An 18,505-nucleotide genomic window follows, 5' to 3' on the forward strand; every position below is an offset into this window, starting at 1 on the left:
GTCGTAGTCTGTGATATGGATGAGAGTCGTAGTCTGTGGTATGGATGAGAGTCGTAGTCTGTGGTGCGGATGAGAGTCGCAGTCTGTAGTGCGGATGAGAGTTGTAGTCTGTGGGATGGATGAGAGTTGTAGTCTGTGGGATGGATGAGAGTTGTAGTCTGTGGTATGAATGAGAGTTGTAGTCTGTGGTTTGGATGAGAGTTGTAGTCTGTGGGATGGATGAGAGTTGTAGTCTGTGGGATGGATGAGAGTTGTAGTCTGTGGTATGGATGAGAGTTGTAGTCTGTGGTATGGATGAGAGTTGTAGTCTGTGGTATGGATGAGAGTTGTAGTCTGTGGGATGGATGAGAGTTGTAGTCTGTGGGATGGATGAGAGTCGTAGTCTATGGTATGGATGAGAGTCGTAGTCTGTGGTATGGATGAGAGTTGTAGTCTGTGATATGGATGAGAGTTGTAGTCTGTGATATGGATGAGAGTTGTAGTCTGTGATATGGATGAGAGTTGTAGTCTGTGATATGGATGAGAGTCGTAGTCTGTGGTATGGATGAGAGTCGTAGTCTGTGGTATGGATGAGAGTCGTGGTCTGTGGTATGGATGAGAGTCGCGGTCTGTGGTATGGATGAGAGTTGTAGTCTGTGATATGGATGAGAGTCGTAGTCTGTGGTATGGATGAGAGTCGTAGTCTGTGATATGGATGAGAGTCGTAGTCTGTGATATGGATGAGAGTCGTAGTCTGTGGTATGGATGAGAGTCGTAGTCTGTGGTGCGGATGAGAGTCGCAGTCTAGTGCGGATGAGAGTTGTAGTCTGTGGGATGGATGAGAGTTGTAGTCTGTGGGATGGATGAGAGTTGTAGTCTGGGATGGATGAGAGTTGTAGTCTGTGGGATGGATGAGAGTTGTAGTCTGTGGTATGGATGAGAGTTGTAGTCTGTAGGATGGATGAGAGTTGTAGTCTGTGGTATGGATGAGAGTCGTAGTCTGTGGTATGGATGAGAGTCGTAGTCTGTAATATGGATGAGAGTCGTAGTCTGTGGTATGGATGAGAGTCGTAGTCTGTGGTATGGATGAGAGTCGTAGTCTGTGATATGGATGAGAGTCGTAGTCTGTGATATGGATGAGAGTCGTAGTCTGTGGTATGGATGAGAGTCGTAGTCTGTGGTATGGATGAGAGTCGTAGTCTGTGATATGGGTGAGAGTCGTAGTCTGTGGTATGGGTGAGAGTCGTAGTCTGTGATATGGATGAGAGTCGTAGTCTGTGGTATGGATGAGAGTCGTAGTCTGTGGGATGGATGAGAGTCGTAGTCTGTGATATGGATGAGAGTCGTAGTCTGTGGTATGGATGAGAGTCGTAGTCTGCGGTATGGATGAGAGTCGTAGTCTGTGATATGGATGAGAGTCGTAGTCTGTGATATGGATGAGAGTCGTAGTCTGCGGTATGGATGAGAGTTGTAGTCTGTGATATGGATGAGAGTTGTAGTCTGTGGTATGGATGAGAGTCGTAGTCTGTGATATGGATGAGAGTCGTAGTCTGTGATATGGATGAGAGTCGTAGTCTGTGATATGGATGAGAGTCGTAGTCTGTGATATGGATGAGAGTTGTAGTCTGTGATATGGATGAGAGTCGTAGTCTGTGATATGGATGAGAGTCGTAGTCTGTGATATGGATGAGAGTCGTAGTCTGTGATATGGATGAGAGTTGTAGTCTGTGACATGGATGAGAGTTGTAGTCTGTGACATGGATGAGAGTTGTAGTCCGCCGCAGTTGTAGTTCCAGGTTAGATTTGGGGTGTGCGCTAGTCGGTCACCCCAGAGGCTTAGTTTGCATCTCTGCCGTTTCCCCCTTAGGACTCCTCCCCCAAAAGCTTCAGCCTTCGAGGAGTTTAAAGCAGAAAGAGGCAGCGAACTGAACCGAATCTTCAAGGAGAATAAATCCACCTTGTCTGAGCAGAGGAGGAGGCTGAAGGACATCACCCAGAGGATCAACCTCATCAAAGAGGAGATCGATACCACAACCCGGAGCCTCAACCTGGCCAAACTGGAGCGGGAGAAGCAAGGTAATCACCAAACCTGTGTAGTACTACAAGTTCCAGCACAACAACTATTATAATCCTATCAATAGTAAAGGGAGAATGTAAAGAAATCCAGAGACATTCAGGATCAATTAGTGGAGCAGATAACCTTTACTGATCCTGAGTTATATCCTGTATTATACTCCAGAGCTGTACTCACTATTCTGCTGGTGAGATCACTGTGTATATACATTACATTACTGATCCTGAGTTATATCCTGTATTATACACCAGAGCTGCACTCACTATTCTGCTGGTTGGGTCACTGTGTACATACATTACATTACTTATCCTGTACTGATCCTCAGTTATATCCTGTGTTATACTCCAGAGCTGTACTCACTATTCTGCTGGTGAGGTCACTGTGTACATACATTACATTACTTATCCTGTACTGATCCTGAGTTATATCCTATATTATACTCCAGAGCTGTACTCACTATTCTGCTGGTGAGGTCACTGTGTACATACATTACATTACTTATCCTGTACTGATCCTGAGTTATCTCCTGTATTATACACCAGAGCTGTACTCACTATTCTGCTGGTGAGGTCACTGTGTACATACATTACATTACTTATCCTGTACTGATCCTGAGTTATATCCTGTATTATAGGATATTGTAGCGCCCCCGTGTGGTCAGTGTTATTACTGATATCTCTGCCTCCCCCAGGTGAATACATCAGTGAGGAGGGACAGGTTATCATTGATGAGGAGGAGTTCACGCTGATCTGCAGACTCAAGGACCTGAAGAAGCAGTACCGGGCCGACTACGATGAGCTGCAGGATGTGAAGGCGGAGGTGCAGTACTGCCAGAAGCTGGTGGATCAGTGCCGGCAGCGGCTGATCGCAGGTGAGCTGCGTACCCTCAGTATTCTTACTGCAGGGATATTGACTGACATTAGGGAGGATTTGTCTATAGCGCCCACATCAGGTCACTGCTAGAACATATCTGGAAGTTGCACTATAGCATTCATCTCCAAACTGTGGATCTCCAGCTGTTGCTAAACTACAACTCCCCAGCGTGCCCGGACAGCCAATGGCTGTCCTGGCATTCTGGGAGTTCTAGTTTTGCAACAGCCGGAGGTCCACAGTTTGGAGACCCCTGTTCTATAGGGACTTATTTCATATAGGATTGGACCCTTGAAAAGGCTCTGGCCTTTATTAAAGCTCCTCCTTTTTATGCCCCTCCTCTCATCCTCTTCAGTCCATAAAGGGGTACTCCAGTGGAAAACTTTTTCTTTTTCTTTTTAAATCAACTGGTGCCAGAAAGTTATACAGATTTGTAAATCACTTCTATTAAAAAATCCAGTATTTATTAGCTGCTGAATACTACAGAGGAAATTATTTTCTTTTTGGAGCACAGTGCTCTCTGCTGACACCTCTGTCCATTTTAGGAACTGTCCAGAGCAGCATATGTTTCCTATGGGGATTTTCTCTTACTCTGGACAGTTCTTAAAATGGACAGAGATGTCAGCAGAGAGCATTGTGGTCATGATGTCAGCAGAGAGCTCTGTGTTCCAAAAAGAAAAGAATTTCCTCTGTAGTATTCATCAGCTATTAAGTACTGGAAGGATTAAGATTTTTTAATAGAAGTAATTTACAAATCTGTTTATCTTTCTGGCACCTGTTGATTTAAAAAAAAAAAAAAAAAAAAAGTTTTCCACCGGAGTACTCCACTGGAAAAAAAAAAATATCTAAATCAACTGGTGCCAAAAAGTGAAACAGATTTGTAAATTACTTCTATTTAAAAATATTAATCCTTCCAGTACTTATCAGCTGCGGTATGCTTCACAGGAAGTTCTTTTCTTTTTGAATTTCCTTTCTGTCTGACCACAGTGCTCTCTGCTGACACCTCTGTCCATTTGAGGAACTGTCCAGAGTAGAAGCAAATCCCCATAGCAAACCTCTCCTTCTCTGGACAGTTCCTGACATGGACTGATAAGTACTGAAAGGATTAAGATTTCTTAATAGAAGTAATTTACAAATCTGTTTAACTTTCTGGCCCCAGTTGATTAAAAAAATTAATAAATAAAAAAAATGTTTTCCAGTGGAGTACCCCTTTAATGTAATGTAATCATCTTTCCATGTACCGACCTGCTGAGCTTGTGTTTGTACATTTGTCTGAACAAGCAGAGCTGCAGTGTAAAGCACAGGGGGGAGGAACTGAATAGCAGCTTGAGCCTCTGCAGAGGGGCCAGGTAAAGTTAATACACAGTACAGGGAAGCTATGGGAATCAAGGCTTATAGCCGAGGGTTAATAGAGCAAGGCTGCAGGGTAAAGCATGGCAAGGACACAACATTTGTCTGAGACTAATCCTACATTACCTTAAACTAGGGATTGGGTCCCGATACCATTTTTTTAAGACAGAGTACGAGTACCGATACTTTAATTCTAGTACTCGCCGATACCAATTACGAGTATTTTTATTTTAAAGGGAATCTGACCCCAGGGTGACGCGGTTTCTGGCGCTGCTTACCGTATGATATGTGGGTTCCTTGTTGTGTACAATTGAGGCGGCTGCTGTAGGATGAGCCAAGATTTCTCTCTTCTCCATTGGACAGAACAGGGAATTTGAATTGGCGGCAAAACCGATGTCTCTGGAGCGATTGCGCTGACGTTAACTTGGTGAGCAGCGGTAGAAACCGGGTCACCTGACCTATCTACTATAAATGGAAGCTAGTGCAAGTGACTCAGCTGTAAGATTGCCTTTAATAGTAGGTGGTATAGATAGGTGCAGATATTAGTAGCAGCCCCACCCCCCTTGTAGACCGCAGGCCCATCCCCCTTGTAGACAGCAGGCCCACCCCCCCTGTAGCCAGCAGGCCTCCCCTTGTAGCCAGCAGGCCTCCCCTTGTAGCCAGCAGGCCCCCCCTTGTAGCCAGCAGGCCCACCCCCCTTGTAGCCAGCAGGCCCACCCCCCTTGTAGCCAGCAGGCCCACCCCCCTTGTAGCCAGCAGGCCCACCCCCCTTGTAGCCAGCAGGCCCACCCCCCTTGTAGCCAGCAGGCCCACCCCCCTTGTAGACAGCAGGCCCCTCCCCTTGTAGCCAGCAGCCCCCCCCCCCTTGTAGCCAGCAGGCCCCCCCTTGTAGATAGCAGCCCCCCCCCCCCCCCTGTAGATAGCAGGCCCCCCTTGTAGATTACCGGTTGGGTGGGTACGGTGCTGATTACTGGTTGGGTGGGTGCGGTGCTGATTACTGGTCGGATGAGTACGGTGCTGATTACTGGTTGGGTGGGTACGGTGCTGATTACTGGTCGGGTGGGTGCGGTGCTGATTACTGGTTGGGTGGGTGCGGTGCTGATTACTGGTTGGGTGGGTACGGTGCTGATTACGGGTTGGGTGGGTACGGAGCTGATTACTGGTTGGGTGGGTACGGTGCTGATTACTGGTTGGGTGGGTACGGTGCTGATTACTGGTCGGATGAGTACGGTGCTGATTACTGGTTGGGTGGGTGCGGTGCTGATTACTGGTTGGGTGGATGCGGTGTTGATTACTGGTTGGGTGGGTACGGTGCTGATTACGGGTTGGGTGGGTGCGGTGCTGATTACTGGTTGGGTGGGTACGGTGCTGATTACGGCTTGGGTGGGTACGGAGCTGATTACTGGTTGGGTGGGTACGGTGCTGATTACTGGTCGGATGAGTACGGTGCTGATTACTGGTTGGGTGGGTGCGGTGCTGATTACTGGTTGGGTGGGTGCGGTGTTGATTACTGGTTGGGTGGGTACGGTGCTGATTACGGGTTGGGTGGGTGCGGTGCTGATTACTGGTTGGGTGGGTACGGTGCTGATTACGGCTTGGGTGGGTACGGAGCTCATTACTGGTTGGGTGGGTACGGTGCTGATTATTGGTTGGGTGGGTACGGTGCTGATTACTGGTTGGGTGGGTACGGTGCTGATTATTGGTTGGGTGGGTACGGTGCTGATTACGGGTTGGGTGGGTACGGTGCTGATTACTGGTTGGGTGGGTACGGTGCCGGATTACTGGTTGGGTGAGTACAGTGCTGATTACTGGTTGGGTGGGTACGGTGCTGATTACTGGTTGGGTGGGTACGGTGCTGATTACTGGTTGGGTGGGTACGGTGCTGATTACTGGTTGGGTGGGTGCGGTGCTGATTACTGGTTGGGTGGGTGCGGTGCTGATTAGACAATGCAGAGAAGAATGAGACACGGCAACTCACCAATAGGACTTTTGTAACAAGGATGATTTATTCTGGCACCGGAGCAAAATCAACAATGGTGTAACACGCTACAACATGGAGCAGGGGGAGAGTGGGGCAGGTGCGAAGACTGGCAACGTTTCACGTCAAATGACGCTTCTTCCGGCCAAGAAGCGTCATTTGACGTGAAACGTTGCCAGTCTCTGCACCTGCGCCACTCTCCCCCTGCTCCATGTTGTAGTGTGTTACACCATTGTTGATTTTGCTCCGGTGCCGGGATAAATCATCCTTGTTACAGAACTCCTATGGGTGAGTTGCCGTGTCTTATTCTTCTCTGCATTGTTGGACTGGGTATGGTAAAGGATTACTGGTCGGTGGGTATGGTGCTGATTACTGGTTGGGTGGGTACGGTGCTGATTACGGGTTGGGGGAGTACGGTGCTGATTACTGGTTAGGTTAGTACGTTGCTGATTACTGGTTGTGTGAGTATGGTGCTGATTACGGGTTGGGTGGGTGCAGTGCCGGATTACTGGTTGGGTGAGTACGGTGCTGATTACTGGTTGGGTGGGTACGGTGCTGATTACTGGTTGGGTGGGTACGGTGCTGATTACTGGTTGGGTGGGTACGGTGCTGATTACGGGTTGGGGGAGTATGGTGCTGATTACTGGTTGGGTGAGTACGGTGCTGATTACGGGTTGGGTGGGTACGGTGCTGATTACTGGTTGGGTGGGTACGGTGCTGGATTACTGGTTGGGTGGGTACGGTGCTGGATTACTGGTTGGGTGAGTACGGTGCTGATTACTGGTTGGGTTAGTACGGTGCTGATTACTGGTTGGGTGGGTACGGTGCTGATTACGGGTTGGGGGAGTGCGGTGCTGATTACTGGTTGGGTGAGTACTGTGCTGATTACTGGTTGGGTGAGTACGGTGCTGATTACTGGTTGGGTGGGTACGGTGCTGATTACTGGTTGGGTGAGTATGGTGCTGATTACTGGTTGGGTGGGTGCGGTGCCGGATTACTGGTTGGGTGGGTATGGTGCTGATTACTGGTTGGGTGAGTACAGTGCTGATTACTGGTTGGGTGAGTACAGTGCTGATTACTGGTTGGGTGAGTACAGTGCTGATTACTGGTCGGATGAGTACGGTGCTGATTACTGGTCGGGTGGGTACGGAGCTGATTACTGGTTGGGTGGGTACGGTGCTGATTACTGGTTGGGTGGGTGCGGTGCCGGATTACTGGTTGGGTGGGTACGGTGCTGATTACTGGTTGGGTGGGTACGGTGCTGATTACTGGTTGGGTGGGTACGGTGCTGTTTACTGGTTGGGTGGGTACGGTGCTGTTTACTGGTTGGGTGGGTACGGTGCTGATTACTGGTTGGGTAGGTACGGTGCTGTTTACTGGTTGGGTGGGTACGGTGCTGTTTACTGGTTGGGTGGGTACGGTGCTGATTACTGGTTGGGTGGGTACGGTGCTGTTTACTGGTTGGGTGGGTACGGTGCTGATTACTGGTTGGGTAGGTACGGTGCTGATTACTGGTTGGGTGGGTACGGTGCTGATTACTGGTTGGGTGGGTACGGTGCTGTTTACTGGTTGGGTGGGTACGGTGCTGATTACTGGTTGGGTGGGTACGGTGCTGATTACTGGTTGTGTGGTTATGGTGCCGGATTACTGGTCGGGTGAGTACGGTGCCGGATTACTGGTCAGATGTTGTTAATAACGTTATAACGTCTCCTCCCTGTTACATAGAATTCGAGGTTTGGTACAATGAATCGTTCATCATCCCAGAGGACGTGCAGAATTCTGTGAAATTTGCCGGTCCCCTGAGACCCTCCATGATCCCGGTGAATAAGCTGCTGTCATTGGTGAGTCCTGAGTGCTCTGTGATGTCATCTGTGATGTCATATTAATCCCCTGTGATGTCATCATATCGAGGACCAGCTCTGAGCTGAAAGCCTGGTTGTAGGAATGCATAGTAACAACCATTGTATCCCGTCCATAGCAACCAGTCTGATTATTCTACAGAGAAGACTCAGGCCCCGTACACAGGAATTCTCGCCACCCAGAATCGTCGCTTATTTCTCGCTGAATGTTAAAGGGGTATTCTGGCCTTAGACATCTTATCCAAAGATGTCTGATTACCCGATCACCATGCAGCACCCAGCATTCTGTGCTGAGTGCTGCTCCGGAGACGGAACGTCATGCCCCGCCCCTCCATTCGTGTCTATGGGAGGGGGCGTGACAGCCGTCATGCCACCTTCCATAGACATGAATGGATGGGGCGTGGTGTGATGTCACATCTCCGTCTCTGGAGCAACACCCAGCACAGAATGCTGGGTGCTGCACAGAGATCGTGGGGGGTCCCAGTTTGGATAGGGGGAAAAATGTCTAAGGCCGGAATACCCCTTTAAGTCCCATTGAGTGATCGGCTTTTCCAGGCGGATTCTGTTGAAAGAATGAACATGTTCATTTGGGGGGAATCTGCATCCGCGATGGACAGAATATCCGTAGTGTACAGGGGCTTCAGAGATGGCGTATAGCTGGTGCCAGTTAGTGGAAAAGCCCCCAAATATTTTTTTGTTTACAAAAAAAAAAAAGGAGATTTTATAACACTTACCGTAAAATCTCTTTCTCGAAGGATCCATTGGGGTACACAGACCGTGGGTGTATTTTGCTGTCTCTAGGAGGTGTGACACTATGGTAATTAAAAAAAAGTCAGCTCCTCCCAGCAGGATATACCTGCCTTCAGGCTCTGAGCTAGTCAGTTTAAGTTCCAGAGCAATAGGAGGAGACCAATAGGTCAAGGAAAAACCCCAAACTGTCCAAGAACCAGAAGAAAAAACATAACTGAACACACCCTCGGACAGAGAACCAAAGGAAAAACCCAAAAAGGGCGGGAGCTGTGTCCCTCAATGGATCCATCGAGAAAGAGATTTTACGGTAAGTGTTAAAAAAATCTCCTTTTCTCTATCGGGGACACAGACCATGGGATGTACCAAAGCCGTCCCTTGGGTGGGCCTATAAGTAATCATGCAGACGGCTGATCCACTACCGCCTGCAACACTTTACGGCCCAGACTAGCATCAGCCGATGCGAAAGTATGAACCTGGTAAAACCTCGAGAAAGTGTGCAAAGACGACCAGGTAGCCGCCTTGCAAATCTGCGAAGCCGAGGCTCTGTTCTGGAGAGCCCAGGATGCCCCAACAGAACGTGTGGAATGAGCCACAACCCTGAAAGTAGAAATCTTCCCCTTACAGCGATAGGCTTCCGAAATGGCGGACCGAATCCACCGAGAAATGGTGGCCTTGGAAGCAGGTTGTCCCTTGCGACGACCTTCCGTAAGGACAAAAAAGGAATCACACTTAAGAAACGAAGAAGTGATGGAGAGATAAGACCGAATGGCCCGAACTACGTCCAGCTTGTGCAGTTAGCGCTCCTTAGGATGAGAAGGAGCAGGACAAAAAGACGGTAGGACAAGGTCCTAATTGAGATGAAAGGCCGAGACCACCTTAGGTAAAAAGAAAGGGTCTGGCCGGAAAACAACCTTGTCCTGGTGGATCACCAGAAACGAAGAACGGCAGGAAAGAGCTGCCAATTCAGACACCTCCCAGATAGAGGTAATAGCCACCAGAAACGCCACTTTCCAAGAAAGGAGGTGGAGAGACACCTCTCTAAGGGGCTCAAAGGGTGCACCCTGGAGGGCACTCAGAACCAAATTCAAGTCCCAAGGAGGAGAGGGTGACAGATAAAGAGGAACAGCGTGCGCCACTCCTTGCAGGAAGGTCCGGACATGAGGATTAGAAGCCAGGGGCCGCTGGAAAAGAACAGTAAGGGTCTCAACCGCCACGCCGTCAAATGCAGCGACTGTAAATTGGGGTGGCAAAGAGGACCCTGAGAGAGTAGATCCGGGCAGAGCGGAAGGCGCAGAGGAGCGTCGCCCAGGAGCCTGACTACGTCGGCGTACCACGACCTTCGGGGCCAATCTGGAGCTACCAGAATGGCGGGGACAACCTCTGCCTTGAGCTTCCTCAGCACCCTGGGAAGGAGTGGAAGAGGAGGGAACAGATAAGGTAGGGCAAACCCCGCCCAAGGAATCACTAGGGCGTCCATGGCCAAAGCCTGAGGGCCCAGGGACTTGGACACAAACGGAAGGATTTTCCGATTGTGCCAGGACGCGAAGAGGTCCACGTCCGGAACGCCCCAGAGGTCGCAGAGCTGCGTGAAGACCTCCGGTGTCGAATCGAAGCCCCAGAAAGGTAAGAGACTGGGTAGGCCGTAGGAGTGACTTGTCCCAGTTGACCAGCCACCCGAAGAGAGTCAGAGTGTGGAGAGTGAGGTCCAGATTCTCCAGAGTCTGGTCTCTGGTTGGAGCCTTGATGAGAAGGTCGTCCAGATAGGGTATTACCGAGATCCCCTTCGACCGTAGCAGGCCCATCACTGGCGCAAGGATCTTTGTAAAGACCCGAGGAGCCGTGGCTAGACCGAAGGGGAGGGCCACAAATTAAAAGTGCCCCTCCGGAACCGCAAAACGGAGGTTCCGATGATGGCCCGGAAATATTGGCACATGGAGGTAGGCATCTTTGATGTCCACCGATGAAAGGAACTCCCCCTGTTCCAGGGACGCCACCACCGAGCGGAGAGATTCCATCAGGAAGATGACGGTTGAGACGCTTGAGGTCTAGGATTGGTCGTACAGAACCGTCCTTCTTGGGAACCACAAAGAGATTTGAATAGAAACCCAGAAAACGTTCCCCTGGAGGGCCGGGGACGATCACCCCCTGGAGAAGCAGAGACTGGAGAGCCGCACGGAATTGCTTCGCCAGGGGAGGAGACCAGGGGGCCGGGATCGAAAAAAGCGATCTCTCGGAAGGGAGGCGAATTCGATTCGGTAACCGTTGGACACCAAGTCCCTGACCCAAGAGTCCTGAATGTGCGAGGTCCAGATGTCTCGGAAAAACAAGAGACGACCTCACACCCGCAAAGAAACCGCGGGTGGAGGCCTCACTTCATGCAGAAGTGGGTTTGCGGTTGCCCGATTTGGGCGCAAAACGGCCAGAGCGGTTGGAGTCCGACTTCCAAGACGGGCGTGCCTGGAACGAGGGAGCCTTCTTGTCCCGCGAGGGCGTCTGTCCGGACCCCTTACTGGGGCCAGAGGTCCAAAAGGACTTCCTTTGGGAAGTAGGGCGAGCCTTATTTTGAGGTAACAAGGAACTCTTACCTCCCGTTTCCTCAGAGATAATCTCATCAAGGCACTTGCCAAAAAGACGGCCGCCCGTAAAGGGAAGCTCGGTGAGAGACCTTTTGGAAGCGGCATCCGCATTCCAAGCTTTAAGCCACATACAGCGGCGGAGGGCTGCTAGGTGACCCACAGCAAAAGCAGAACAACGGGCTGACTGCATGGAAGCTGCACATAGAAAGTCCCCAGCCTTGGCGCATTGGAGAGCCAGAGCAGATAGGTCCTCTGGAGGGGATCCCGCTAAGATATCTTGATGGAGCTGTTGTCACCACTCCGACAGGGCCTTGGAGACCCATGTCGAGGCGAAGATGGGAAGAAGAGAAGAGCCAGCTGCTTCCGAAGCGAACTTCGCTAAAGATTCTACCTTCTTGTCTGTGGAATCCTTGAAGGCAGCAGCATCTGCCAGAGGCAGTGTAGTCACCTTAGAGATCCGGGAGATTGGTGGATCCACTGAGGGAGGGGAAACCACCTTAGCGACAAAGTCCTTGTCAAATGGATAACGCTCTTGAATTGTCTTGACTCCCGGGAATCTCTTGTCTGGATGTTTCCATGCAGATTCCAGAATGTCGTCAAAGTCAGCGTGAGAGCTGAACCTTTGAGGTGCTGGCTTAGTACGATGAAAGGATACTCCTGGATTGACATCTGAAGATCCTGGGTCCTCCAAGTGAAAGGTGTCTCTTATGGCTGTCACCAATGAGTTCACCGTAGCAATTGAGTCCGAGCGGTCCTCTGGGTCAGATGCCGGTTCGGAAGCCTCGTCCACTAGTTCACCAGGGGAATGTGAGTGAGTAGAGGCAGTCCTGGAGGGGGGCGATCCAGACCGGGTACGCGGCTCTGGCGTGGCAGAGCGGCGACTCCAAGCACGTCCTCTGGAGGAGCGACGTTTGTGCCCAGATGACAGGGGGGGGGCGGGACCCACGAGGGGAATGTTCACGTCTATCCGAAGACTCAATGGAAGAGTCAGACGAGGCACCCCTAGCACGCTTGTGAGAGCGTGAAATACGAGGAGACGAAGAGCGGGCCCTCTCAGAGATCCTGCGCAGGGAAGACCCCTTCAAGGCGGACACCATTTCCCGGGAGGCCTCAGCCACCGAACGGGAGACTTGGGTCAAGTCAGCCATATACTGGGTCAGGGAAGAAACCCAAGCCGGAGGAGCGGCTTAACCCACCGGGACCGAAAGGGCATCAGGGGGCACCAGGGGGTCAGGTGTATATGCGCTCGGGGGAACAGAGCGGGCGGTCAGAACGCCGGCAGAGGCTGCCGGCGAAAGTGAAAATAAGCCGGCGCTGAAGCGCCCAGCTCGTAACAGCGCCGCAGCTTGCAGCCGCGTATAAGGTGCTGCAAGCATAACAAGGAAGCCGGCGCTGAAAGCGCCCGTTCCGAAGCAGCGCCGCGGCTGACAGCCGCATATAAGGCGCTGAGTAGTTGCACCAACACACACACATATTAAAGAGCTCCATACCACATGCCCCCCAAAAGTAAGGTGCCTTATAAAAATATGCCCCCTCAGGTGTCGCTGCTCCCCCAGCCTAAGTGCAGCCCCTTTAAAATCAAGCCCCATACATTGAAGGTGGGCCAAAACAGGGGGTCTCCAGGGGGAAAGTAGTTACCTCAGTCAGAAGAACTTACCTAATGGAGTCTTCAGTGAAGTCTTCAGTCAGCTTTTTGTCCCTGCATCACGCCTGGCTGCTATGCGCGAGCGAGGCAAGGAGAAAAAAAAAAGAGGGACACGGACCCATGAAGTACCACCCAGCCGCTGACTGTTGGCGAGAGGGGGTTACCAACGCATATACGCAATGTCTGTGCCCCCTTACTCGCAATGGGGAAACAGTGAACCGCAGTTCCTGAATCCCCACCTGAAAACGGAAAAGAAATGGAATAAAAAACTAAGCTTAAACTGGCTGCCCCCCCACCTCCTTCAGACACTAAGCTTAAACTGGCTCCCCCCCCCCCCCCCCCCCCACCTCCTTCAGACACTAAGCTTAAACTGGCTCAGAGCCTGAAGGCGGGTATATCCTGCTGGGTGGAGCTGACTTTTTTTATTACCATAGTGTCACACCTCCTAGAGACAGCAGCATACATCCACGGTCTGTGTCCCCCAATGGAGCCGATAGAGAAAATAAAAATTCTAATCAACCTCCTACTTTTCCCATTTTTTTTAATAATGTAATATTTGGTACCAGCACTTCATACATATATATATATATATATATATATATATATATATATATATATATATATATATAGCTATAGAAATTGGATATAATTGAAATCAAACCAACCCACAGAATAAAGGAAAATCTATTTTACTGAAAATATAATTTTTCAGTTGCGCCGTACATTTTATGGTAAAATGAAAGGCGTCATTACAAAGTACAATTGGCCTCACAAAAAAACAAGAAGAAGAAGCCTCATCCGGGTCTGTGGATAGAAGGAAAACGTTCTAGGACGACTGGCTGCGTCCTCAAGTCCCTAATGAAGATTGGAACAATAATCTGATCCTAATAAAGAAGCCGTGTGAACAAACCCAGGAGGAGCACCCACCTGCAGCACAGGGAATACAGATAGGAAAAAAACGGTTCGGCGAGGCGCTGCTCAGTGTACGGTCGATAAAAGAGGACTCTAGTAGCACAGGACAATAAAAACTTTATTGATGCATTGGGGACAACACGTTTCGGAATCCACTGATGCCTTCCTCAGGTCCACTTACAGCTCCCTGACGGACCAAGAGAGGCACAGAAACTATACAGGACTCCGTTCCTGTTACCCAGCGCATAGTACATAGCAACACTGGGAGCTGTAAGTGGACCTGAGGAAGGCATCAGTGGATGCCGAAACGCGTTGTCTCCAATGCAATAATAACATTTTTATTGTCCTGTGCTACTCGAGTCCTCTTTTATCAACCATACACTGAGCAGCGCCTCGCCGAACCGTTTTTTTCTTATCTATATTCCCATTGCCTTTATATCAGACTCCACTCTGGGTGATCTGATACCGGTAAGAGTGCAGCAGCCAGCAAACTCCGTACACCGCCACCCTCTCTAGCGCAGCCAAACCAAGCGCAAGGTTTATATCACATGAGTGTGGTGTAGGGTTCACACCAGTGGATACACCTCCCCAGAGAGCGCCCCCTGTATTTTTCATCCCTTCTCCTAAGCACCTGCAGCACAAAGTATTTCAGCAGGTGGGGGGCAGCACAGAGTATTTCAGCCGGTGGGGGCAGCACAGAGTATTTCAGCAGGTGGGGGGGCAGCACAGAGTATTTCAGCAGGTGGGGGGGGGGGGCAGCACAGAGTATTTCAGCAGGTGGGGGGGCAGCACAGAGTATTTCAGCCGGTGGGGGCAGCACAGAGTATTTCAGCAGGTGGGGGGGGGGGCAGCACAGAGTATTTCAGCAGGTGGGGGGGGGGGGGGCAGCACAGAGTATTTCAGCAGGTGGGGGGGGGGGGCAGCACAGAGTATTTCAGCAGGTGGTGGTGGGGGGGCAGCACAGAGTATTTCAGCAGGTGGTGGTGGGGGGGGCAGCACAGAGTATTTCAGGGGCGGGGGGGGGGCAGCACAGAGTATTTCAGCAGGTGGGGGGGGCAGCACAGAGTATTTCAGCAGGTGGGGGGGGCAGCACAGAGTATTTCAGCGCCTTTGGACACTGTTGTCCTCTTATCATATCTCACAGGGTGAAGACGACCAGGAACGTTACGATAAACTTCAGCAGGATCTGTTACTGGAGGCCCCGGGGTCCCTCCCATTCAACAACGCCAGAATCAGGACCGATCGGCAGGTTAGTGATGTCATCAGTGATGTCAGCGATAATGATGATTGTATTCTATAATGACACGTTGGTTACATTATATCCATTTTACCCCGGCAGCACAATTACACCCGGACTCAGCTGCCCCCGACCAAGAAGAAGGCGGGAGCCATAACCAGCAGCGTGAAGAACAAGCCCCCCTCCATACTGACTGCCATGTGATACCCACCTCTACCGCCGGAGGGCACCATAACCAGCAGCGTGAAGAACAAGCCCCCCTCCATACTGACAGCCATGTGATACCCACCTCTACCTCCGGAGGGCGCCATAACCAGCAGCGTGAAGAACAAACCCCCCTCCATACTGATGACCATGTGATAACCAGCTCTACCTCCGGAGGGCGCCATAACCAGCAGCGTGAAGAACAAACCCCCCTCCATACTGACCGCCATGTGATATCCACCTCTACCTCCGGAGGGCGCCATAACCAGCAGCGTGAAGAACAAGCCCCCCTCCATACTGACCGCCATGTGATATCCACCTCTACCTCCGGAGGGCGCCATAACCAGCAGCGTGAAGAACAAGCCCCCCTCCATACTGACAGCCATGTGATACCCACCTCTACCTCCGGAGGGCGCCATAACCAGCTGCGTGAAGAACAAACCCCCCCTCCATACTGATGACCATGTGATAACCAGCTCTACCTCCGGAGGGCGCCATAACCAGCAGCGTGAAGAACAAACCCCCCCTCCATACTGATGACCATGTGATACCCAGCTCTACCTCCGGAGGGCGCCATAACCAGCAGCGTGAAGAACAAGCCCCCCTCCTCCCTCCATACTGGCAACCATGTGATACCACGCTCTACCTCTGGAGGGCGCCATAACCAGCAGCGTGAAGAACAAGCCCCCCCCCCCATACCGACGGCCATGTGATACCCACCTCTACCTCCGGAGGGCGCTGCGCTGACCCCAGTATTACAGGGATGAACGTTCCTCATCTGTCAGGGAATTTTATTGTGGAATAAAGACGATCATATTGGACGCCGCTGCTTTATCTTCACTTGTAATTTTGTCATAATCATTCTGCACCTTTTGGAGCTGAAATCTCCCAGCATTCCCTGCTCAGTCCCCACAAGTAGCCCAAGTCTCAACACTGTGCAGTACTACAATACTCTTTGGCTGTCCGGGCATGCTGGGACTTGTAGTTTTGCAATACTAGGATGTCCAGAGTTCAGTGGTATAACCTATAGGGTATTGTCTCCAAACTGTGAACCTCCAGCTGATGCAAAACTACAACTCCCAGCATGCCCGGGCAGCCAATGGCTGCATCTAAAGGTCCAAAGTCATGGCCGTAAATGTTGGCACCCCTGAAATGAAGTATTCCTCACAGGAAAGGATTGCAGTAACACAGGTTTATTCCCTCTGTGTATATATATATAGATCTCCTCTCCTCTGTATATATATATATATTGCAGTAACACAGGTTTTGCTATACACATGTTTATTCCCTTTGTGTGTATTGGAACTAAACCAAAAAAGGAGGAAAAAAAGCAAATTGGACATAATGTCACCAAACTCCAAAAATGGTCTGGACAAAATCATTGGCACCTTTAACTTAATATTCGGTTGCACACCCTCTGGAAAAAATAACTGAAATCAGTGTCTTCCTATAACCATCAATAAGCTTCTTACACCTCTCAGCCGGAATGTTGGACCACTCTTCCCATAACCATCAATAAGCTTCTTACACCTCTCAGCTGGAATGTTGGACCACTCTTCCTATAACCATCAATAAGCTTCTTACACCTCTCTGCCGGAATGTTAGACCACTCTTCCTATAAGCATCAATAAGCTTCTTACACCTCTCAGCCGGAATGTTGGACCACTCTTCCTATAACCATCAATAAGCTTCTTACACCTCTCAGCCGGAATGTTGGACCACTCTTCCTTTACAAACTGCTCCAGGTCTCTTATTGGACGGCGCCTTTTCCCAACAGTAATTATAAGTTCTCTCCACAGGTGATCAATGGGATTTAGATCTGGACTCATTGCTGCCACTTCAGAACTCTCCAGCGCTTTGTTGCCATCCATTTCTGGGGCTTTTTGACGTATGTTTGAGGTCATTGTCCTGCTGGAAGACCCAAGATCTCGGACACAAACCCAGCTTTCTGACACTGGGCTGTACAGTGCGACCCAAAATCCATTGGTAATCCTCAGATTTCATGATGTCTTGTACACATTCAAGGCCCCCAGTGCCAGAGGCAGCAAAACACCCAAAACATCACTGACCTCCCCCATATGTCACTGTAGGTACTGTGTTCTTTTCTTTGTAGGCCTCATTCCGTTTTCGGTAAACAGTAGAATGATGGGCTTTACCAAAAAGCTCTATCTTGGTCTCATCTGTCCACAAGACGTTTTCCCAGAAGGATTTTGGTTACTCAAGTTCATTTAGGTAAAATGTAGTCTTACTTTATGTCTCTGTGTCAGCAGTGGGGTCCTCCTGGGTCTCCTCCATAGTGGGGTCCTCCTGGGTCTCCTCCATAGTGGGGTCCTCCTGGGTCTCCTCCTTAGCGGGGTCCTCCTGGGTTTCCTCCATAGCGGGGTCCTCTCGGGTCTCCTCCATAGCGGGGTCCTCCTGGGTCTCCTCCATAGCAGGGTCCTCCTGGGTCTCCTCCATAGCGGGGTCCTCCTGGGTCTCCTCCATAGTGGGGTCCTCCTGGGTCTCCTCCATAGCGGGGTCCTCCTGGGTCTCCTCCTTAGCGGGGTCCTCCTGGGTTTCCTCCATAGCGGGGTCCTCCTGGGTCTCCTCCATAGCGGGGTCCTCCCGGGTCTCCTCCATAGTGGGGTCCTCGTGGGTCTCCTCCATAGTGGGGTCCTCCTGGGTCTCCTCCATAGTGGGGTCCTCCTGGGTCTCCTCCATAGCGTTTCATTTAATTTATATGTGGACGGATAGTTCGCGCTGACACTGATGCTCCCTGAGCCTGCAGGACAGCTTGAATATCTTTGGAACTTGTTTGGGGCTGCTTATCCACCATCCGGACTATCCTGCGCTGACACCTTTCATCAGTTTTTCTCTTCCGTCCACGCCCAGGGAGATTATCTACAGTTCCATGGGTTGTAAACTTCCTGATAATGTTGCGCACTGTGGACAAATACAAATCTAGATCTCTGGAGATGGACTTGTAACCTTGAGATTGTTGATATTTTTCCACAATTTTGGTTCTCAAGTCCTCAGACAGTTCTCTTCTCCTCTTTCTGTTGTCCATGCTTAGTGTGGCACACACAGACACA

The 18,505-nt window shown here is 50.5% G+C and overlaps 1 protein-coding gene across 1 annotated transcript in view; it reads left to right on the forward strand.

The window, feature by feature from the left end:
- KIF9 (kinesin family member 9) overlaps window positions 1-15,526 on the forward strand; it is a 68,487-nt gene extending 52,961 nt beyond the window's left edge. The window contains exons 17-21 of the mRNA XM_056518727.1: window positions 1,847-2,055; window positions 2,745-2,924; window positions 7,977-8,092; window positions 15,138-15,242; window positions 15,333-15,526. Coding sequence (XP_056374702.1) covers window positions 1,847-2,055; window positions 2,745-2,924; window positions 7,977-8,092; window positions 15,138-15,242; window positions 15,333-15,434 — 712 coding nt within the window. The 3' untranslated portion in view covers window positions 15,435-15,526. The remainder of the gene's footprint in view (window positions 1-1,846; window positions 2,056-2,744; window positions 2,925-7,976; window positions 8,093-15,137; window positions 15,243-15,332) is intronic.
- Window positions 15,527-18,505: the final 2,979 nt, after the last annotated feature.

Source organism: Hyla sarda, chromosome 5 (genome assembly GCF_029499605.1).
Source record: "Hyla sarda isolate aHylSar1 chromosome 5, aHylSar1.hap1, whole genome shotgun sequence".
NCBI lineage: Eukaryota > Metazoa > Chordata > Amphibia > Anura > Hylidae > Hyla > Hyla sarda.